Genomic DNA, 23,393 nt, shown 5'->3' with positions numbered 1-23,393 from the left:
ATGCAATGGTGTCCTCTTGCGGAAATAAAATAAATTACAATCACTGCTCTGACGCAGTGGTTAGAGGAACTTCAGCGTGTTCTTTTATTTTGATTGAATTTAAAATGGCATCAGCCATTAAGAGAGAAAGAACACGTGTTGGTGACCGTATATTCCATGCGAGGAAGGTCAGTGCAATCCTAATACTGAACATGGAATATAGATAAACTGACTACATCTGACTACGGCAGATGCGCAAATATTTTGGGAACTGCTCGAGGCCCAACGAGTGAGGGCACACCGTTCTGAGTAAGAAGAGAACTCCAGAAACTTTGCACCACATAGCTGTCAGCATGAACGTAATGTAACCACGCTTCCATAAGGATTTATCATAATAACGTATGACTATATTCGCTGCCATTTCGAAATCATATCACCGGTAGGTTTTTTTTCTTAAATTAACTGAAATCAATATATGTAAATTGATTTTAATGAGCTGATACCTTAATTATGACCGTTTATTATATTTAGATAATATTTTAAAAACCCTACAGTGCCTTACTTTGTAGGCTATAAAAAGTTTAAATTACAGCGTCAGATCCAGACTCGATTTATACAGGCAAAACGATACCACGAAGTGCGTGATTAAGCCTTTATTAGGCTACTAAAACTTCACGAGCGCTGCACCAGTTCGTCATTGCAGAAGAATGCGCACTGTCACTCCTGTTAGAAACGCAGTATTAATGAAAAACCAAACCTTGGCAAACTGCAGTAAGTTTATGTGTACAAGTAAGAATTACCACGTGGAGTAAACAACAGTCAAGCCCTTTAACGGTTAACTATGAATATTAAGTGTTTGAAATATGGTTGCTTTTGTGTGTGTATTTATATTCTTGTATTTTCATTGTTGAACTCGTAATGTTTAAATGCATTTTATATGCAGTGATATATTAATTGTATTTTTTAAATGTGTAGTCGCCTAATATAACTGTGGATATACATTGTTCTTTTACAGCTCAACAATACGTGCAGTATTGTGCCCTCACTCCTGCAGGTCGCAGCGCAGGCTGGCGTGGGGCAGAGATCCCTGATTGTGACGGCTGCACCGACTCGCCCTTGTTAAGTTACTTTGTATTCCAGGCGGAAGCGGAAGCCTGGCTGCTTTCTGAAGTTCGGCGAAGTTTGTCAGATCCTACGAAGTTACGCTGCTGCGCGGTGCCTGAAGCCACCTCACTTACCGAACTGTTATGGTAAGACCGTTTACGTTAACTCACGCATAATGTCTGCGGTGTTGTCGGATTGTGAGGTTGTTAACAGCGCTGTAACAATCGCTTTGTTTTGAACTGGGGCTGCCTGCGTTTGATCATTTACTGTAGACACTGTTCATGCAGCTATCTATGACGTCTGAAGCAGTTATCGTGTCTATGTAATATTGAACCGAAATATATTTTCGTCGGAATCGACTGCACTTGGAGCCAATAAACATTTAGGCTAAGTTACAATGTTTTCAGAAAGGGTTCGCTTGGCAGCCTTCCATCTCGTGTAGCCTACGTCATAAGACAAAGATAAAAGATGAAGATGGAAAGTGGATATGAAAGCGCTAATCTCCCACTTTATCGTGGAAATGAGTAGTGAAGTCGTATTAGGTTTGAATTAACATGCAGAGACGTGGAATCGCACGCTGTAGCCTTTGCAGCGGTTTGCAGCGTAGATTTTGTCATCGTGATTACTGTTATTATTGTAGTCGTCGTTTTATGTCTTAAATATTTGTGCAGGGGTGCGCACGAACGTAATGTTAAAATATGTACTTGTGTGAATTGCCGGTGCAGGTTAATAGGTGCCAGTAAACGCTTATTTCCCAGAAAATGTGCGCATCGTTAATGTAATCAGCTCACGTTACAAAGTCAACAACCAGCAGAGAGGTGCTTTTGCGAGTGCTTAGGGGTGACGCCTTTAGCCAGGGTAGCCATCCTTTTCCAGAAGTGGGTAGTGCCCAAAGCTTTAGTCACAGCATGTCCTAGCACACCACTAACTCCTAGAATACTTTGAGTTCCTGGTACACTATCATTCGTCCCGTGCAGTCTACGTCATAATTTTCATAAGGATCACCAGTGATAATCTTGTGGGGATCGTTCACACCACACATTATTTGGTTATCATATACCCATAACCTGCAGGGTCAGAGTTTGTGGTTTTCTTCATTGATGTGCTTTGCTATCCTTTTAAAAGGAGACCTTGGCTGATGTCTGTCCTGTAGTTTATGCTATTCTCCTGTGTTCCTGGCTTCTCTGTTAAGTTCCTTGAAAATATATTTAATCCAAAAGATAAGAATCAAAGCGGTGTGGTCTCCCTCTCTCCTCTTTGAGTAGAGAGAGGAGGGAGAGAGGGCACAGCCTTTGTTTGCTTCTGGTCTGCTGGTCTCTGATCTGTGCTGGAGGAATGCTGAAATGGAGCTACTGTCTCATCAAGAGTGTAGGCCTAATTTGTATGGTGAGGTGTTTAGGATGAATGGTGTGGGTGAGGGTAAGGCAAGTGTGAGGTACTGGGGCCATTATAGGGGAACTGTCGGGCGAAGGTAAACTGCATTAGTGAAATATTTAAAAGTTTGCCGAAGTGTTCCCTTTGTTATACAGAAATCAAGAACATCTTTTTATTGCTGGTTTTGGACAGTATTGTATTATAAGAAATGTAAGAAATGTAAGGTATTTAATCAGGAAAGTGGGCCCTTCAGCCTGGCTAGACTCATCATTCTGTCTGAGGTTGAGAATATATCTAACACAAGCTTGGCATTGAACGCTGTGTGTGTGCCTTGTTCTGAGAATCCAGGTAAACTCTCTCTTGCATTAATAACTGTATGTGTTAAACAGTCCTTCCCAGTGTCAGTGTGAATGATCCAGAGAGGCAGAGACAGTCATGAAGTTAAAGCTCTATGGGTGCTTCAGAATATGAAAATTGATTTTGAATGTTGCATATAGCACCAGGCCCCCCTGTAGGTCTCTATGCATTGGTTTTGTTCATGGTCTAGGTTGCATGTACAGGAATGAGGAAGTGACTGTAGCTATCTAAAACCCACGAGTCAGACTCGCGAGAGGTCAGCTGTACCCACAAACCGCGCCGTGTCTGGTGGTGCTCTTCCTTTTGCTGCTTGTGTACACTGTCGAGCAGCGGCATTGGAAAGTAGGGCATCGGTGCCTTGAGCAAACTGCAGGGCCGGGTCACGGTCTGCCCGCTGCTCCCTGTGACATCGCCCAGGTGCGAAATCCTGCCCGCGGTCAGGGAGCGTTTGCTGAGCAAACACGGCGAATCCGCAGACCATCACATGCCTCTCTGCATTCCCGCCGCGGTCGCGGGAGGGCCTTCCTTTCAAAGCGGGGGGGGCGGCTTATCAGAAACCATCACTCTAATTTTAGGACCTGGCCTTCAAAGAGCGGCTCGGCCTCTCAGATGCTACAGCTTTAAAGAATTTGATTTGTGAGCAGACGTTAAAAGCGGTCTTGGAACTGTTTATTCTCTTTCTAGCCAGTGGAACTGTTTATGTTCTGTCTTGTTTTTTGGGGCTTGGACTGAGGGATTTAAAAAAAAAAAAGGGCAGTTCAGATTATTTTGGAACTCGGCCTGCTTGAGCCAGATCCAGGATAGGTACACTTACATAGCCGGTCACTGTAAAAACAGATCACAGCATCCATGTTATGCTGCACAAATGTTTTGTGTACGTTATAGGGGAAAAAGAAAATTGCCTTGTGATTACATTGTTATGATTATCATTATCATCATTATTTGTTTAGCAGACACGGTTAATCCAGTTGCTGTATCAGCTTACGTAATGTATATTTATGTTGCATAATATCCGCTTAAATATCTGGACGTTCACTGAGGCAGTGCAGGTTAAGTGCCTTGCTTATGCATGCACCAGCAGTGCCCAAGCTGAGATCTGAAACTACAACCCTCTGGTTACCAGCAGAGTTCCCGATGCACTGGCCTGCGACAGCGCAGTGCTGTCTCACGGGGTGACTTTTCTCCCACTCTCTGATTGCACCCCCCAACTCCCCCCCCCCCTCCCGGGCCTAATGAGGGGCACCCCGGCCCTGCACAGCCTGTTCCTCGCTGTTTGTTTGTGCACCCCCCCACCCCCCAACCCCCCGAACATTTCTGTCACGTAACGCAGCGGCGCGGAGAGAAAGAGAAGGCCAGGCGTCCTGGTTCGACGGTCTGCTCGGGGTCTCGGCCACAGGAAATGAAGCTGGCTGGGGGCCCAGCGCCTGTTCCCTTCTTACCGTGGCGACCAGAGAGACGTGCAAGCTCTGTCTCTGTTATTGCTGTGGAGGGGGAGTACGAGGGCTTGTTGCTCATTCGGGGCTTTGCGACCGCTTCTGCCTCATAAGGGCCATCCGTTTCTGTGCAAAGCCTGCTGGGAACATTGCCTTGTTGGCAGCCAGGCGGAAAGGAGGCTGGAGGGTCATGTGACTGACCGTAAGCTCTGATTTGCACTTAGGGAAGAAATGGTGGCCTCTCCAAAGTGTCTGAACCAGGCCGCTAACCTGGAAAAACTCAGGAGCCTGACTGTGAACTCAAGCTGACACCCGGTCTCTTCTGTGTGTCTTGAGTGCTGCCTGAATTTGAACACACACACAGGGAATGTCATTGTGTGCGGGTGAACCTTCCTCACAGCAGGAGGGCTTAAAAGCAAGGCTGTGGTGATTGGTTGAGCAATCGGACAAATTAATCAGGTAAAGCTTTGGCTGGAAGCTGATTTTTATGTGCGAAGTTATCTGTGCATCTTCCAACCCAGGGGCTCGTGTACATTTAAGGGGAAATAAAACCTCTGAAGAAATCATCCCCTTGACTCTGCATTCTGTTGGATTAAATCATGCTTAGAGAGCCAGGTAAAAGCATCCATATAACAGTCCAGTTATCCATTCATAAGTAGCAACCTTCTCATAAGTCATAACAATTTCCTTGGAAAAAGAACAGGCCATCTAGGTAGCTACTGGGGGTTTATGTAAAAGGAGGAATAGAATCATGCTGCCACCATAGCTACAGTAATTTAGTTAGCAAGCTAGGCAGCGATTCCAGTACAGTATTTTCAAACCTGTCTGTTCTGCATTGATACCAGTGAAAACACAGTCACCGGATCTGAGACAATGGTTTTGTTTTCGGTATTTGCACGCAGGCAGTCAAGCAATAACTCTCATAAATGAAGGTAATAGGGTAGCATGTCAATGAATAACCTCACCTTTATTGTAGTATGAGTCACATAATGCTAAGTAGGTAGCAAGTCACAGCTGTAAACCCTGACTGAACTCTGTTGTAGCTGCTCTAGCTAGCATTTCTGGCTGTTTCAAAACACATGGTCTTTTATAAACAAAGGTTTCATTAATCGGTTAATAGGCTAAATTGATTTTTTTTTTTACTGTCTAAGAGCCCTACTTAAGCCCCCAAAAGCTTCTTCTATGGGAAAATGGGAAAGCTTTTTCTGGTGTTCAGGGAGTGTAGTCGGCTGTATTTGCCAAGCTTTTATTCGTCAGCTTTATTAGAGCGTGTGCTTGATGTAGGCTTGGAATGTCCATCTGAAAGCGCCTTCTGGGGAAAACAACTCAGCTGATAAATAAAATGTCACTAAACCACTAACTCTTTTTCGGAGGACAGCGGTAGTTGTCCTCTGACTTGTATCTGTATTAAAATTGCTTTTGTATGTTGTGCGGAGAAATACTACTGTGTGATATCAACAGTATTATCAGTGCTGTGGGGAAAAAAAGTTTATGAACAGATTCATCTGTCAGATATCTTTATCAAAGAATACCTAAATTGCTGCCATGGCAACATAAAGTTAAAAGAAGAGGAAGAGGCCCTGTTGTGGTACTTTGCTAATTGCCCATCATTTTTAATATCTAATGCATATAACTTTGATCACTTCCCTGTCTTCTAGAGAAGGAGATAAGCAAGTTGTTGGTAGGGTTACATTCTGTGAAGTCAAATATTATGCTTAAGAACTAAATATCTGTAATCTGAATGTGTTTGCCTTGCAAAACTGGGTCACGCTATCAGTTGACATTTAAAATAAAACAATGTACCGGATCTATTTTGACGCTTTAACAAGGGAAAACACTTGGTGTTGCCGTCAGCGCAGGGCAGAAATATGGTGAGGAGTAGGGCTTGTAGCCCAAAGGATGCGGGTTTGATTCTCAGATGGGGCCATATGTTGCACCCTTGGCAAGGTACTTAAACCGAGTCCCCTCAGTAAATATCTAACTGTATAGATGGGTAACATGTTAAAGTGTAGACTTAATAATGTAATGAGACATAAAAATAAAAATGTAATAAGACCATCTGGTGTGTGAGCCCTCTGTGCTATTTTTGCCCAAGTTTATTACATATATAAGTACAGGAGGCCTGCATCCATTTGTTTAACAGCACTCAGGCCCAGGTAATATTGACCTCACTCAGGCTAATGATTAAACATTAAGATAATGTTTGAGAAGGCTGGTACAGACTGTTTCCTTGGGTGGTACACCTACACGAGCTGGCGTAGGAGTGAACTCCGGTTGCTGGGCGTATTTTTGGCAGAGTGGTTGTCCACTACCAGTCCCTTATTACTAAGGAAGGAACAGCCCTGGAGCCTTGGATGAAAAAGATACAAAAAGAATCAGCCACCTTGGATCATTTGGGGTCTCACAAGGTTCCACTTGGCCTCCTCAACATGGTAGTCCTGTTCGAGTTGGTGGATGGGCCCATCTCAGCATCTGGTGGTTTAGCATAGTGGTGAGGAGCAAGGCTTTTTACCAAAAGATTGCTGGTTTGATTCCCCACAGGGGCAATGCTGCTGTACCCTTGGGCAAGATACTCAACCCAGAACTGCCTCAGTAAATATCCAGTTTTATAAACAGATAACAAGTAAAAAAAACTGTAACCTGTGTAAGTCGCTTCGGATAAGAGCATCTGCTAAATGATAATGTGATGTAATGTTAAAATGGTCACGGTGTATTTGTGCAATCCGTGTTCATGATGGAAAACCTGATACAGCATCACCATTCACATCACGCCTCCCATTTTTGGAAGAGCGGAAAAACATGGCGTTTTTTACGGACCGTGGTCATGAGCCTGCAACAGCGCAGACCTACAGATGGCCCTTTATCAAACAGCGATTAAACAACCCTGGACCCGCCACGCTCTCATCACATCCCTGGGACAGTACGTTTCTGCAGAAGCGTGAGTGCCGGTTGTCTCCTGCTCCCCGCGTATCCTGTACATTTCGCCATCTCAGTTTGCCTTGCGGTCGTAAATCCTTGAGAACGCCCTAACGGTGCGTTTGTCCTTGTGCGATAGCCAGGCAGGTGGCGCTCCCTGTAGCCTGCGCTGTCCCCCCTCCCACACTGCACCGGCCAGCGAGCAGGAAGCGCTGGGGACCTGGAGCAGCGAGCAGGACAGCAGGCGGCCGCTGCCCCGCGCCAAAGCTTAGGAGCCTGGGCTAATCTGGGCCACCCTTTGCGTTTTCCACAGTGCTGGTTCTCAGGGCCATGGAGGTGCGTGCACACACACACACACACACACACACACACAAACACACTGCTGACGAGACATGAGCGCAAGGCCAAACACACCCGCTCGCGCTAATGAGCGCGCACACATGCACGTACACATAGGCACAAAGCACGTACCGCCATGCATGTCTGCACATACGCAAACATGAGCACACACACACTCATACACGCATACACTCACACGCACAAGCATGCACGCACATGCACATGATACACACACAGGCTTGAATCCACAAACACACACTCACACACACATACTAGACATGAGACAAAATATTGTTATTTTGTCTCATGCCAGTTTGCATATTTCATATATGCAAACTGACAACTGTACGTTGTGGTCAGTTTGCATTCCAGTTTTTATAATATTCACTGATACACCATGGGTAAACAGAATTTTTTTTTAATATTATTGGGTATTGACATACATAAATATTATTACCAATGTATTAGTTATACATTACCAAGAGCAAAGTTAAGTTACTTGAAGACAGAGGTGTTTACCATCTCTTTAGGGAAGTAAGTAGGTATTGTGGTAAGCCAGAAAATTAACTCAAATTTTGGTTTCCCTCCTTACTTTATGCAGCTACATAGTTCAGCCAATTTATTATTATTGAGCCATTTTGTAAAAGAGGTGTGGCACACAATACCATGGTAACCCCGGCATGAATTGGTACGGCTCAGGGTTTGATATCTGAAGAAAGTGAAGAAAAATAAAATGACTTGTTCAATCTTGTCATATTTCTGTTTTCTTATCAGCGCTATCTCTCTGTGAATATCATTTCCTGGTAATTTCATATCTTGAATTCCAATTCGCGTAGCGTTTCCCATCGTGAGCTGAATGTATCGTTTCACGCCCGATACACACACACACACACACACACACACAAATACACATGCAGTGTTAGGGCAGAGGCTTAGCTGTAGAAATGTCCTTGTTTTTCACTATGTGCCTCAGGGTCGGCATCCTCCTTCTGCCGCAGTACTCCGGTGTTTCTGTCTTAGGGGCCCATGGCCTTCTTTCTGCTCTAAGGCATCTTCCACTGTATTCACATGGCCGTCTCTGGTATGAGGTGTTCTTCACTGTACTGACAAGGAGCAATGGGTGTGGGTAATAAGCTGCAGGTAGCTGGCCTGGTCCTGTGTGTATGTTTGTGGTGCCATCCCCTGCCTCTCTCTATGTGTGTACGTTGTGGTTTTCGCTCAGGGTTCACCCCCCCCCCCCTGCTCTCCTGAGGACAGGACGAGTCTCGGCTCTGTGGGGTTTATCGGGGTTTATGGTGGAAGCTCTCTCAGTCCAGCCTGGGTTAAACACCAGCCTCTTTGTTTAAACCGAGACGGAAATGCAAAGCAGGCCTGTTGGCAGGAGAGCAGATATTATAAGCAGCGTGTCACGTTTGTGTAATAAAGTGCAGTCCTGTGAAACGGTTATAAGCAGTGATGGATGTGGACAGCTCTGGGACTGCTGTTTACAGGGTACCTAACCCCAGAGGTGTCTGTGATCACCGGGCCCCCCGGCTGACGCGACATTTCCTCTTGTCTCCGCTCCGGCTGGACTAAGTGCTCTTCGGCTGTGAGGGAGCATGACTCTCCTGAGCCCACTCTCTCTGTCCCCGCCTAACATCTCATGACCCTGCCCGTCATCTCTGATTATGGCCACCTTCCATACACATCCACCTTTTCTTACACCACCCATCCTCTTCAACATGACCCACTCTCTCTGTCATACCTTCTTCAACATGACCCGCTCTCTCTGCCACGCCCACTCTCTTCAACATGACCCACTCTCTCTGCCACGCCCACTCTCTTCAACATGACCCACTCTCTCTGCCACGCCCACCCTCTTCAACATGACCCACTCCCTCTGCCACGCCCACCCTCTTCAACATGACCCACTCTCTCTGCCACGCCCACCCTCTTCAACATGACCCACTCTCTCTGCCACGCCCACCCTCTTCAACATGACCCACTCTCTCTGCCACGCCCACCCTCTTCAACATGACCCACTCTCTCTGCCACGCCCACTCTCTTTGACATTCTCACCCACCCTCTCCAAATCCTCCCCCTTCTCTCTCGCTCTGATACAGCATCCCGCTCACCCATCGGTTTCTCATTTCTGCAGAGCCTCAGCGACACACGTCTGCACCGTCAGTGTAAGCGTTGCTGCTGCCGGGCAGCTGTGCCAGCGGACCTGCCTCTCTGCACCTCTCCCCAGAGGTCTGCCAGCTGTGGGAGAGGTCTCGGGGGAGCAGGGAGGTGTCTCTCCTCCACTGCTGGGCAGGATCCAGCTCCACGTTCTGCAAACAATGTCACAATGGGAGCCCGTGCGTCAGCGGGGTCCTGCTAGCAGCTCGCCCAGGTCGGGAGCCGTTTGCGGATCTGATATAAAGGTCAGGGGGTGTTTGTAATGAATGAGGCCTCGGCGAGGCAGAGCGCGGAGCCGTCCTGGGCATTGTCTCTCAGTGCCAGCGCAGACCGTAGCAGGTGGGGCCCTCAGATCGAGCGCTGCGGTCCAGCGGCGGTTCCGCTCAGAGCTCTCACGCAAACCGCGGTTTCTCAGTACCGCCCCGGACGTGACCCGTGCCGGGGTACAGGGGGAAGGTTGGGGACCCGGTCCCAACAGAACCCTCCGTCTCAGTTTTAAAAGCTCGTGCTGATCTGTTCTCGGCTATTTTAGGCTCCTCATTGTAAGTTTTGTGGGGGGTGGGGTGGGGGTGCCTTTGTTTTGGGTCACAGGGTCAGGCTGGACGTTTGGGACACGGGGCCACTCACAGAGCATGATGGGTCGGATTTGGCAGGGGATGTGGGAACCCGCACATCTTCGCTTCTGCGGGAGGGGGCGGGGCCAGGGCTAAAAATAGCACTCCCCCTCAGAGTGCAGAGGGCCACGAGAAATTCAGAGCAGTAACAATAACACACGCATCAGCGAGGGCCGCTGCGGAGAGAGGCATCCAGGCAAGCACAGGCAGCGGCTTCCTCCGTGTGTTTAAAGGGGAACTAAGGAACGGAGTCAAGGGCGGAGCCCCACTGTTTTGGAGTAACCTTGACATCCAGGTGTTTGCCTCGGCCGCTGTTACCAATGCCCTTCCCCCTCCCTCTCTGTGATATTGCAGCCAACAGGAAAGACTGGGGTGGGGGGGGTGGGGGGTCATTCTCTCCCTGCTCCACATCGAGCCCAGATCTGCTCAGACAGTCTGTGACAAAGTTCTGACTGCTCCAGAGTTCACTGTTCCAAAAACCGTTCACACGCTCCTTCTCCAGAGTAATCCCTGGGGCAGGAGGCGAGCTGTTTTTCCCCAAAGTTACCGTAGGAGTCTTGGTTACCTGCCCTGTTGTCATTATTAATTATCACTGCATCTTTTAATTAGCCTACAGACCACACTGTTATCTCTCTCTCTCTCTCTCTCTCTCTCTCTCTCCCTCTCTCAATTAAATTCAGTGTTTTATCGGCATGACTAATACACATTTGTGTTGCCAAAGCAGAACAAACAGTCAAACACAAAATACAGAAATGCCAAACCCTAACACCGTATTGCTCATTAAAACCTCTTGTTCTTTCTCTTTCTCCCTGTCTTGCTCTCTCCCTCCCTCGCTCCCTCCCTTCCTCCCGTCCTCTCAGTCTGACGCCCGCTGTAGTTATCATGTCCCAGCCAGAAGTCCTCCATGACTAGGCCATAGTCCAGTGTCAGAGAGGGAGGGGCAGTGTTTCTTATCGTTTTATTCCCGGATCTTCTATCTGAAGCGGCATGCTGTGGAGCTCTGCAGCTCTGTGTCCGTCTGCAGCTGCGCAGCACTGCGGCTCTGTGTCTGTCTGCAGCTGCGCAGCACTGCGGCTCTGTGTCCGTCTGCAGCTGCGCAGTGTGCTGTGGAGCTGTGCGGCTCTGTGTCCGTCTGACCGTCTGCCACAGTGCACAGGGTTGCTGCAGCAGTATTGCTGTGGCTGCTATGAGTTTCTCAGCAGCGGGATCCCTGGCTGAAGGCTGGGACTGACAGCCGCTCTGTCGCTCTGAATGGCTTTCACATTCACTCAGTGCGGATGCATCATCCTCCTCTCTGCTCTTACAGGGCAGTGCTGAGATGCATACAGGAGTTGTTCTGTTTAAAGCCAAGCTTCTCTTCAGCTCGGCGTGGGCTTCACCACTCCTGATCAAGCTGCTCTCTTTTAACGGGGGTATATCCCTCTGATTAACAGCAGTAGCTCTTCCCCTCCCATGGTCTAAAATAAAGCAGAGTCAGAGTGGCTCTGGGTTTTTAGTAGCTGTTCTACACACATTGTCTAACATGGAGTAAGGCATGGAGTAGCTCTGTTTTGATACTCACCTTGGTAGTCCATCCATCACAGCTACACGCTCTGACTATTCCCATGGAGGAAGAGAGATGCGATCGATTCACAGGGATGCAGTTGTGAAAGTACGCAGCCCATAAGGGTTGCGTTCGCCATTGGCGTCAGACAACCGTACCGCAGAGATGAGGACAGATCCACACTGGTGAAAAAGCATGTGCTTTCCACTCATACTTTAGCACATTCACCCCTTTACGTGGCACCTTTGTGATAGCTGATGAGCTGCGTTCCCGGGCAAGGTTGCGTACCTGGGAAATAAATGCCAGATCCATCTCTGCGCATGGTGCCCCGGGTGTGACAGACAGCGGAGAAACACCTCAACAGGGTCATGTAACTTTGACCGCGTGTGTTCACATCAATGCATCAGTACGGACAAAGAAACAGGAATAGGTAAATGGTAAATATCCTCACGTAAATCTATTTGGGTAGGGAAATAATGTCCTCAGGGCAAAAACAGGATAACATTACATAACGCCTGGATTTCCAAACTTAACTGAGGGTCTGTCCCTCTCTGAAATACACTCGAGCAGTACGCAAAGCACCAGCTGCCCTTCTGCCGCTTGTTGGTTGAGGAGCGCGCCGCGCTGGAGCGTTAGCACTGCAGCGTTGCGACACCGTTCCAGCGTTAGCACAGTTCCTCGGAGACCTGTTTCCCGAAGCGAAGGGGCCATTGTGTTTCTGCATTACCACTTATTTAGAATGACTCCTCTGTAAATAGGAAAATCCTAAAAATAGCCTCCCCCGAGCCCCAGAGATTATACACTCGGATGATAAATCCGTCCCGCTTCGGCGGGTCCTGTCTGTCCCTCCAGAAAACGCAGATCCAAAACAGGAAATGACTCGGCACCAGCTTGTAATCTTTTAACTAAACAGCCGCTTCCTGTCTCAGTTGTTTTCAAACTGCGGCCGCAGTGTCCGGCAGCACCGTGCTTCTCCTCCGAGCGTTTCGCCGCAGGAACGCTCCGCCGAACTCTCTCGCGGCGCGGACGGAGCTCCAGGTAGCGTTAGCGCCACGTGTTTGCCGCTGCTCCGTTTCCCTTCCTGAGGAAAGCGTCACTTGCTTCGTTCATCCGTGATCGTATCTTAATGGCTGTGATTAATGTCCTTAATTGCTACCTGTTGTGCGTGTGAGTTTTTTTTTTTTTTTTTTTTTTTTGATGACGTCCTTAAGTAGGGCTTTGCTTTGCATTCAGAGCAGAAGTAACAGCAGTGTAGGCCATTCCAGGATTCACTAGAAGGAGGTGGAAGCACCAAATGGCATCCTTCTGCACCCTGTCCTGCTTGTGGTGAGACCTGGAATGGCTCAAAGTTCTGTACATTAGGAGCATTATTTCCCTTTGTGTGTGTTTGTGTGTGAGTTATTACAGTGGTTACTAGAGCTGTTATGGTGGCAGAGGAGGTTGTTATTGTGGTTATTGTGGCTTTTACAATGGTAACTGGAGCTCTTACTGTGGTTATTATAGCTGTTACTGTAGTTGCTGAGGTGATTACTGTGGTAACCGGAGCACTTACTGTGGTCATTGTAGCCATTACTGTGGTTTCTGCAGTTGTTACTGTGGTAACTGGAGCCCTTACTGTGGTTATTGTAGCTGTTGCTGTAGTTGCTGAGATGGTTACTGTGGTAACCCGATCTCTTTCTGTGGATATTGTAGCTGTTACTCTGAGTGTTGTAGTTGCTGTGGTTGCCGCAGTTGTTACTGTAGTTGCTGTATATGTTAAAGCATTAACCGGAGCTGTTACTGTGGTTACTGTAGATGTTACAGTGGATGCTGGAGCTGTTACTCTTACCCACTGCTGTATGAGGGAGCGTTCTCGGTGCATTGGGGTAACAGGATACCGGTTCACTTAAAGAGATCATAAATAAATCAGCGTGGTCCTCACAGTGGCCTTTTGATATCACAAAGCGAGTTATGACTGTCCTCATTAATGACACAACCCTCACACGGATCCCCAAGGGGAGTGGTGCCTGCAACAGTGGTCACCTGATGTACCGGGGACAGTGGTCACCTGACACAAGTTCACTCGCCCCCCCCCCCAGGTGAGGCAGGCCCCGCTGTAGCACCCCCGGAGCGGTCGGGATGGAGGAGTGTGAGTCTCCAGTCGACCCCCACCCCTGGAAGACCGCCACGGTGAAGCGGAAGGCCTGGGCGCTGAGCCGAGACTCCTGGCAGGCGTCGGAGTCGCAGGACGGGGGTGCGGAGGCGCAGCAGCCGCAGGAGCTGGCCGAGGAGGGGGAGGAGAAGGGACCCCTTGCCGAGGAGCCAGGTACGGGCCTCCGCCTCGTTCCACCCTGCCCTGAGAGGATGGGGGGTGAACGGGAGAGAGGAGCTTTATGGAGCGCTTAGATAATGATCATGGAGGTGTAGGAGTAGCTGTGGGGGTCAGAGTCCTGGGAGTAATGGGGGGGGGAGGGGGGGGGCGGTGAAATTGGATCTTTGACAGCGCACCCAGTGCAGTTTCCTGCAAGTCACAACAAACCACTTTAGAGTGCCGGTAACGCCTAACGGCTTTTCTTCCAGGGGAAAAACACAGCAACCGGTGACCTGTGTTTCAGAGCTGAGTCTGCATGTCTGTACCTTTCAGTGATCTCATCTCAGGCCGTAACCACACTCCTTTGTCATGACTTTTTGTTATTGCTTTCTCAAGGGCGGATACCCAACAAGATCACCAGCTGGCTCCAGGAATGCAGGTGAGGTGGGCCTAAATGTTTGGCAGATTTCACTCCGAGCACAGAGCAGCGAGCTCCTAGTGCAAGGAGAGGTCTGATCAAGAGAGGCTTCTGTCAATATTAGGAACCGGTGAACTGTTTTATGTTCTCTCTCTCTCTCTCCCTCTCTGTGTGACTGTGGTCGGTGCATTGGTCTGGTGTGTGAGCAGAGCACTGCGGTTTTGGAATGGGGCCCACTCAGGAAAAACATTACCTGCGATGACTCAGCGGGCCACTCCGGTCCCATAGGTGATGAGGGAGCTCGCTTTAACCCCTTATGACTCTGTCAGGATGCGTTGCCGGGCTAGACCGGCCCGGGCGGGTCCGTGCCCTCTCGCTCGAACGGCTCGGACACGTTCACGCCACGGTGCTGTGTGTTACTTGGCAACGGTCTGAGTTCAGGTCCAGGTTGCGCAGCTCTCCCCTGGCAGGGAAACGGTCCGATTGTCTTCCTTCAGCAGAGGGCCGCTGCGTTTTCACGCTCTGACGGAGTCCTGAAAAGCGGCAGCGGCAGACGCAGGTCCTGTTGTTACCCCGCCCTTCGGCTGCCAGCGCCGTTCCGGCCTCTAAAATGATTTGATCGGCTCTTAATCTTTTGTTTTCCTACTGCAGTGCATGAGTGCACTGTGCAAACGCTCTGCAGGCTGTTTCCCTAGTCAAATACGCGGGTGGCGGCAAAAGTCCCCGCAGCCGCCAGCCTGAGTGCACATGACACGCGGCAAAGAGGGCGGAGACGAGGTGACGCTGGCCAGAATCCTCTGTCACACTGACATAAATGAATATTTACTCAATATTAATGTTTACTCCTCACCTGAGACGTCGCCAGAGCGTGACGCCACAGCAGTTCCTGGTCGTTACAGCTGAAGTGTCAGAAATGTGCTCTGCACTGTAAAGGTGTAAGTCTTGACCGGCTTACGGTGAGGTCTACAGTGAGGGGGGAGGTCACTGTGTAAGGTGGCATGCTAGACAACAGCCTGCTCTTGGTCGCTGTGTCAGGTATTGAGGTGAGGTTTATGGTACACCTGGTTTACAGTGAGGTGTACAGAGAGGAGTAAAGTCATTGTGTAACATGTCTTGCTGGACAGTGACCTGCTTTCAGCCTCTCGGTCAGGTATTGAGGTGAGGTTTATAGTACACCTGGTTTACAGTGAGGTGTACAGAGGGGAGGGAGGTCGTTGTATAACACGTTGCGTTGGACAGTGGCCTGCCACTGGCCTACTGTGGCAGATGTTTTGCACGTGTCGTGTTCACAGGGGGTTCAGCCCTGACCCTGTGGAAACTGGACGAAGCTGAATAAAAGCCCAACAGATGGATGGAAACAGCGTTTGCGTGAGAGCAGGGCTGTGTGAACGTCCACATGTGCAATCCCATGTCCATGAGTGTGAGAATGCGAGTGTGTGTGTGACAGAGAGAGTGAAAGAAAGAGGGAGAGAGAGAGAGTGAGAGAGAGAGAGAAAGGAAGGGAGGGACAGAGAGAACGAGAGAGAAAGTGAGAGAGATAGAGAGCTATAGATAGAGGAAGAGAGTGAGAGCGAGAGATAAGGTGATGAGGAGAGAAAAAGGGAGCAGAAGAGAGTAAGAGAGATAATGAGAGGGGTAGAGTGAGAGCTACAGAGAGAGAGAGAGACAGAGAGAGAGAGAGAGTGGACGTGAGCAGCAGCAGGAGGGCAGGGAGCAGGCCGCAGAGGATGTGGGTTTTGACGTCTCTCACTGTCTGCAGGACTCCCCTGGGGGCCTCTCTGGATGAACAGAGCAACACACCGACCAAGGGTGAGTTCCCTCCATGCCAGTTCCAATCTGTGTGTGTGTGTGTGCGCGTGTGTGTGTGTGTGTGTGTGTGTGTGTGTGTGTGTGTGTGTGTGTGTGTGTGCGCATGCACATGCACGCCTGTGTGTTGATGTGAGTGTGTATGTGTGTGTGTGTGTTGATGTGTGTGTGTGTGTGTGTGTGCGCATGCACATGCACGCCTGTGTGTTGATGTGAGTGTGTATGTGTGTGTGTGTGTTGATGTGTGTGTGTGTGTGTGTGTGCGCATGCACATGCACGCCTGTGTGTTGATGTGAGTGTGTATGTGTGTGTGTGTGTTGATGTGTGTGTGTGTGTGTGTGTGCGCATGCACATGCACGCCTGTGTGTTGATGTGAGTGTGTATGTGTGTGTGTGTGTTGATGTGAGTGTGTGTGTGTGTGTGTGTGTTGATGTGTGTGTGTGTGTGTGTGTGTGTGTGTGTGTGTGTGTGTGTGTGTGTGTGTGTGCGCGCGCGCACACGCACATGCATGCCTGTGTGTTGATGTGAGTGTGCATGCGTGTGATGGCACATCGCTGTGTGCTGATTTGCATTGTGATGATTTCAGGTTTGCGCAGGTTTGCGCAGGTATGTGCAGGTATGTGCAGGTATGTGCAGGTATGTGCAGGTATGCACAGATGTGTGCAGGTGTGCGCTGGGTGCGTAGGTGTTCGTGGGTGTGGTGAACTCCAGCGGCGGTCTGACCGGCAGTGTCCAGTGACTTTTGGAGCTCAGACTGGTACACGCTCGTCAGAGAGAGGCTCAGAGAAACAGTCTCCCTTAAGCTCTCGTTTTCTCTCCTTTTTACTGATGAATGAGGAGCGGCACTATGGAGCATTTCCAGTATATTATCCTAACCAGGACCTAGGCAAGAAGGAAATATCACTTTTACCGCTCTGCAAATGGGAATTTTAAGTTGCATGGGTTGTCCTTTGATCAATGACTCTGTAGGTAAGACCGTAGAGTAGCAATATATCAGCAAGTAATGTCAAAGGATTTCAGTCATGGAATTTAGTGTCATTTAAGGACTTCTGCGCCTAAGGATGGGTGGAATTGTATGCGTTGTCTTTTTTTGTGTGTGAGTAAGAAGAGAAGTAAGATATTCTCACAGCTTTTTCTCCGGTTAGTTTTTACTTCAGCTGAAAATGTGTGCGTTTAAGATGTTGTTGTTCACATTGTATTGGCTTTGCTGTGTTCCGCGCAGGTCCTCTGAAGAACGGCTGCAGCTTTGAGGATGACCTGTCCCTGGGGGCGGAGGGTGAGTTTCGGGCCCCCCTTTCCAAAGGAGCCAGGCTACCTTTAAGCACACCTGTTTCTATTTCTGGATGGATTCTGTGTACTCATTTCAGCATGTTATGCAACTCTTGTTATTGCCACTTGTTACTACTATTTTCCTTGAGTGCTTGAGTGATCGCCATCTGGGATATGGGGGGAGGCGGGGGAGGGGGGGGGGTGTTGTATAAAACTGAATTTGGGGAGAGGGAGAGGGAGAGGGAGGAGGAAGGGAGGGGGAAGAGGAAGCTGTGTTGTATAAAACTTCTTATGAGGGGGCTGTGTTTTAATGGCATTCCACCATTTTATTGTGCATTCCTTAATTTAAAACAGTACCGTGTTTGCTGAATACTCTGCCCTTCTCTGTGATGCAGTGTAGTCACTGAGGTGTTGAGTGGTCCAGGAAGCGGGCATCTTCTTCCTAGCGGTGCAGAGTGTACCTGCACACTACCCTTTGCTCTTACCTGGAGCCTCTCTCTCTGTGCGCTCTGCTAACGCTCCTACCCGGCATGTCTCCTCGCAAAGCGCGTAGCCCTCTCTCTCACGCTCCACGCTCCACGCTCCACAGGAGAAAGCTGTGAGATCAGGTAGCCTGCGTCTGCTTTCGCCCTCGCAGGACCCCTCTCCCCGTCCCGCTGGTGGAAGCTGGGGGTGTGAATTATTAAAGAGTGAGAGCAATGTTAAATCCCCCCTCTGCTGCAGACAGTAGGGGCATAGCTGCACCTTTCTATTATTCATAACAGTACTTTATTCCACTCGGGTGTCATTGTTCCGCACAGAGAGCTCAAACAAGGGCCCCCGGGTGCATCTCATGCAGGGCCCGTGGGCCTGTCACATGACCACAGAACAGGGGGACCGTTACAGTGGACTTGTTTCAGGGTGGCAGCATGACCACTCTCAATGATGGTGGTGTGACCACTCTTAAGGGTGGTAGATTGACCGCTCTTTAGGGTGGCGGTGTAACGGCTGTTAAGGATGGCAGCATGGCCACTTTTAATGATGGTGGGTTGGCAGAGGCACGCGCTGCACCTGGTGCCACTCTGTTTGATTTTGAAATCCTCTGAGAGCAGCCCAGTATGGTGCCGCCGGTCATTTTCCTCGTTTGGTCCTCATCAGTCACCGCAAACGGTGCAGGGGATTGGCTGGACGGCTGGCAGGACGGTTCTGGGTGGAGCCAATAGGAGCAAGCCTGGGCCGGCTCCATTGCTCTGCTGTCATCACTGCCCATGTGCCATCTCCAGCCCAGACAAGCATGCGGCCTGCCTGGCTCCTCTTCCTCTTCCCGACCACGTGGGCGAAGGCAGGGCAGTCCTGTTCCAGCACGCCTGCGGGTTAGCTCTAACAGGCTGGAAAACAGGGCGGCTCCAGCACTCTGGTTTTTGCAGAGTTGCTTAACCGGCCAGTTCGGGAAGCGGAGCCAGCTGAACTGACTGGGTGTGTTTGAGTTTTGGGGTCTCTGCCCGATTTCCTGCTGAAGCACACAGGCTTTAAGCAAGGGGGCTCTGGTGTACCTCCAGACTGACAGTTTGCATTCTTTGGGCAGACAGTCCTGAAGCTGTCAGCGGCGTAAAACCTGGCCTCTGTGTTTATATGGAGCACAGATCCTCGGATCCGCAGATCCGGCAGGTTCAGGCTCCAGGGCACAAATCCTGAGCATAAAACACAATCCCTTCATAAAGTTTGGAAGTTTCAGGAAGCTTTGCAGTACCTGAGTATGCTGCTGACACTCGCTGATAAAAATGGACACTGTATGTGGAAAGAGGCATGTGTTTTATGATGGAGTTTTTTCACATTTTATTTGGGTGGTAATGTGGCAAAAACTGGATTTTCTGAAGAGCCTTAGAATTATTTTTTGATTGTTGAAGATTTTATGTTGAATCTTATGAAGGATTTCCCTAGAATACCACAAAAATGCCTGATGATTCTGGGTGACTTGATGATCCACAGTCTCAGTTTTTTCAGGTTATTCCAGAGTTTTTCCCTTTAAAAGATGCAAATTCTGCACAAAGATATGCTCTGTCCTGTCGTTAATCAAAAATTATTCTAGTAGATCAAGGTACTCTGGAAACTGATACACACTTACATCAGTGTCAGGTCAGGTATAATCATTCAGTCTCATTGAACTGTGTGGCTGCTACCCCATTCAGGTAGTCATAATGTCACACACTTGTGTGGAGAGAGTGGTCAGTGGTGGTCAGTCTTGTTTTATTCCTGGTAATAGTCTCTGTGGTCTCCGGTCTGACTCCTCCTTACTCACATGCGATTCTCTATGCTCTGTCCACAGCCAATCACCTCCGAGCGAACGGCGTTCCAACCGAGGAGCAGCGGTAAGGGAGACTCCGCGTGTCCTCTCCTTTCTCTCCTGAGCGCCCCCTACAGGGCCTGACTGCCTCTCTCTCTCTTTCTCATTCTCTCTCCCTCCCAGTTTCGGGATGCTGGCCCAGGACAAGCGGAGCCAGTTCAAACAGAAGGGACGGAGCATGAACTCCACTGGCTCGGGGAAGAGCAGCACCACCGTGTCCAGGTGAGGGCACCGTGGAGCCACGCCCCTCTGCGACCTCCCCTTTTGTTTATTCGCCTGTCTTTTCTTCGACCCTGTCTCGTCTGACCCCTTTTCCCGCTCCTCCGTTCCAGCGTCTCGGAGCTGCTGGACCTCTACGAGGAGGACCCAGAGGAGATCCTGTACAACCTGGGCTTTGGCACCGAGGAGCCCGACATCGCCGCCAAAATCCCCTCCCGCTTCTTCAACTCCTCCTCCTACGCCAAGGGCATCGACATCAAGGTGTACCTGGGCGCCCAGCTGCGGCGGATGGAGCTGGAGAGCCCCAGCTACGCCCTGACAAGTACGCTGTCCCGTCCGCGAGCTCGGCCACACGGCTCTGCTTCCTGTCTGTGCAGCAGTGTTAAACAGGCAGCCGGGTCCAAACACACACACACACACACACACACACACACACACATACACACACGCACACACATGCACACACACACACACACACGCACAAACACACACACACACACACGCACCCACGTGCACACACACACGCACACACACACACACACACACACTTATAAATATAGGAGGGAGCTTGGGAGATATTTTACATGGGAAGTGTGCAAACAGGGGATAGGGTTAGATAAGTTACAGTTCACTAGACATGCACTGGCACGGCAGTGGTGCATTCTGGGAAATTTGCAAAGTACGTGCCCGGCTGGTATGTCCAGGCATTTCTGCTCCCAGTGTGCCCAGTTCTGAGGAGGGGGGGAGGGTGCGGGCAGGGAGAGAGAGAGCGAGGGCAATTCCCTCTCGAGTGAAAGACGCCACACAAGGGGGCCATTGTCTCCCCCATCCCCCGACAAGCGCAGAGCCGGCTGGTGGCGGTGCAGCGCAGCGGAGCGGAGTGCAGAGGAGCCGACTCGGACCGCTCGCTCACGTCCAGCCTCCGTGCGCCCCGCCCCCCACGGGCCCCACCCAGCCGCTCGCCCCACAGTCCTCTTTATCACCCTGCATTTGCATAACTGACGCAGGAACCCGCGGGCTGGGAGCACCGTGAGAGAGAGCCAGCCGCGCGCCACTCGGCGGGAGGGGAGGGGGGCGAGGAGGGACACCGCAGAGCCTGAGCGGAGTTTCGGAAGGGGCTCGTTTTTCGGCCAGCGCTCGGACCGGGCTCAGTGAGTGCCTCTGTGTCGTGCTCGTGCGGGCCGGGCCCTCTCTGTGCGGGAACGGCCTCGGCTCGGCGTCCTGTTTGTTAGCGCCTGCGTGCGTGAGTCACCCCGTGCTTCCTCAGATATGCAAAGCCCATCCCGTTTCCCTCCCGGGGGCTGTGCTGCTTCGGAATGCATTTCCTCCAGCAGTTCGAACGCTGTCGGCTCGGGGCGGCAGGCCAAATGAGACATCACACAGACGGACGTGGCTTTAAAAAATTGTGCGCAGGGGTGAAGGACTGACGGTGGAGTCCAGCCGTGGTATTAGGAAGTGCCTTTGTCACACTGGAGCTTTGGAGCTGGAGCCGAAGAGCTCTGCATCTGTAATCCTGTGTCCTAGTTTGCCTAGAATGGCCGCGCAGAGCTGGCCCACGGTGTCATGTTGACTTTTCTTACATAACTTCCGTTTCCCTTCTCAGGCTTACCCTGAGGTCTGCGGGGAACACCGTCCCTCTTTCACAAGCGAGGGCTTTGAACTCTGTTGGATGGGATGGAGCATTGTGTGGAAGTGACGCTGTCCGTTTAGCAACAGACTAGAGATTTTAGTTCCCCTTTTAGCTGTAGAGTGTTGTCTCACCCCTATGCTGAGTTAGTTTTAATACAGATGACACTGCTGTGTCAGAGATGAAACTACTGGAACACAGTTGAACAAGCAGCTAGGGGTTCTGTGAGATTTCCTGGGAAAAATATCTGGTTGGTTGTGTTAAGCATTGAAGAAAGGTCCACTCTGTTAGTCTGCAGGGTATGTCCCACTGACCACATTTCCCACAGTTTGTTTTCAAATGCTTGACCTCCAAACTTGAAGTTAACCGCCTGCTCCAGGCAGGTGTAAATTCTCACTGAGAACTCTGGGATAAACCATTAGGCCTTGGCCTTTCAAAGTCTCGCAGGCAGCTGGTTGTTGGTTATTTGTTTTATTTGCTGGAAAGGTCAAAAGGTGAATGTATGTTTAGAAGTCGTTATCTCCTTTAGTTCTGTATCATCACAGCCTGTCTTGAGGCATTCCGATAGGGGGATTTAGGGGTCTCCTGATAGCCTCCAGCCTGCTCTAGTGGCCCTCTGATAGGGGGTTCAGTGCTCTGACATCCTGCAGCCTGGTACAGTGGTGTTCTGAAGGGGTTTTAGTGTAGCTTGCTCCAGTTAGCTCTTATTCTGATGAATGTAAAGTATGGTGGTACTGGCTGGCAGTCAGCAGCAGGTCCTGCAGTGTGACGCTCTTCTCTGGTTCTCTCTGGTCAGGTCGTTTCCGTCAGATCGAGGTGCTGACCACCGTGGCCAACGCCTTCTCCTCGCTGTACTCCCAAGTTTCGGGCGCGCCTGTCCAGAGGATCGGCAGCTGCGACGCCGAGCCCAAGGAGCCACCCCCCCTCCGCAGGAACAACTCCGCCCTCAACGCCGCCAAGATCCTGAAGAAGAGCATCACCAAGCTCAACCTGCACGCGGCCGGGGACGAGAACCCTCCCTCTGCGTGCTCGGACGCGGAGAAGGAGAGGGGTTCGAGTCCCACCGCCGCCGACGGTCCTGCCGACTCCGATCATCGGGGCGAGCAGAGGCAGAGAACGTCATTTAAGAAGGAGCACCCGTCTCTGGCCACCGTGACCGAAGAGCCCCCCCACGGCCCCTCTGATCCCCTCCTGAGCGGGGTGTCCGACCACATCCCCTCTGTCCCACCGGACAGCGACGGGGTGCCCCCCCGGGAGCCAGATTTCGCCCCACCGAAGGACCCGGCCGTCTCCAGCGAGGATAGTCCCGAAAGAGGCAAGGGGAACGCGGTGACGGAGACCTCGACCCCGGAGAAAGGCCCCCCGAACCAGCTGGCGCACCCCTGCCTCACCCATCTCCTCTCCCAGGCCAAGGACTCGTTTGAGATGGAAGAGGTAGGGCCCCCGAGCGCCCTCTCACTACCAGCCCAAACTGCCTGCCTTAAGCTTGCTCACTGTCGTTTAGCAGACGCTCCTATCCAGGGCGACTTGCAAGGCATGGGTGAAAGTGTGAGCTGTTCAGTCATCTCATGATTCAGTGTCTGTTGGTCCTTTGTACAGTTGTTTTCTGAGTACTTGTGGGA

The 23,393-nt window shown here is 50.4% G+C and overlaps 1 protein-coding gene across 3 annotated transcripts in view; it reads left to right on the top strand.

Annotated features, from left to right (window-relative positions):
• The first annotated feature begins 1,131 nt into the window (after positions 1 to 1,131).
• The window catches only part of LOC118789339 (protein ITPRID2-like), a 34,105-nt gene continuing 11,843 nt past the window's right edge, over positions 1,132 to 23,393 (top strand). For 2 of the 3 annotated variants that reach the window (XM_036545715.1, XM_036545717.1), the window contains exons 1-9: positions 1,132 to 1,229; positions 13,898 to 14,124; positions 14,506 to 14,548; positions 16,287 to 16,336; positions 17,556 to 17,609; positions 19,908 to 19,950; positions 20,049 to 20,147; positions 20,258 to 20,466; positions 22,568 to 23,205. In XM_036545715.1, coding sequence (XP_036401608.1) covers positions 13,938 to 14,124; positions 14,506 to 14,548; positions 16,287 to 16,336; positions 17,556 to 17,609; positions 19,908 to 19,950; positions 20,049 to 20,147; positions 20,258 to 20,466; positions 22,568 to 23,205 — 1,323 coding nt within the window. In that variant the 5' untranslated portion in view covers positions 1,132 to 1,229; positions 13,898 to 13,937. Of the gene's footprint in view, positions 1,230 to 12,798; positions 12,858 to 13,897; positions 14,125 to 14,505; positions 14,549 to 16,286; positions 16,337 to 17,555; positions 17,610 to 19,907; positions 19,951 to 20,048; positions 20,148 to 20,257; positions 20,467 to 22,567; positions 23,206 to 23,393 lie in introns of those variants that run through there. The other variant, XM_036545716.1, reaches the window with a different exon arrangement.

Source organism: Megalops cyprinoides, chromosome 14, assembly GCF_013368585.1.
Source record: "Megalops cyprinoides isolate fMegCyp1 chromosome 14, fMegCyp1.pri, whole genome shotgun sequence".
Lineage (NCBI taxonomy): Eukaryota > Metazoa > Chordata > Actinopteri > Elopiformes > Megalopidae > Megalops > Megalops cyprinoides.
The sequence above is the reverse complement of the archived record's forward strand: the minus strand, read 5'-3'. Positions and strand labels throughout refer to the sequence as shown.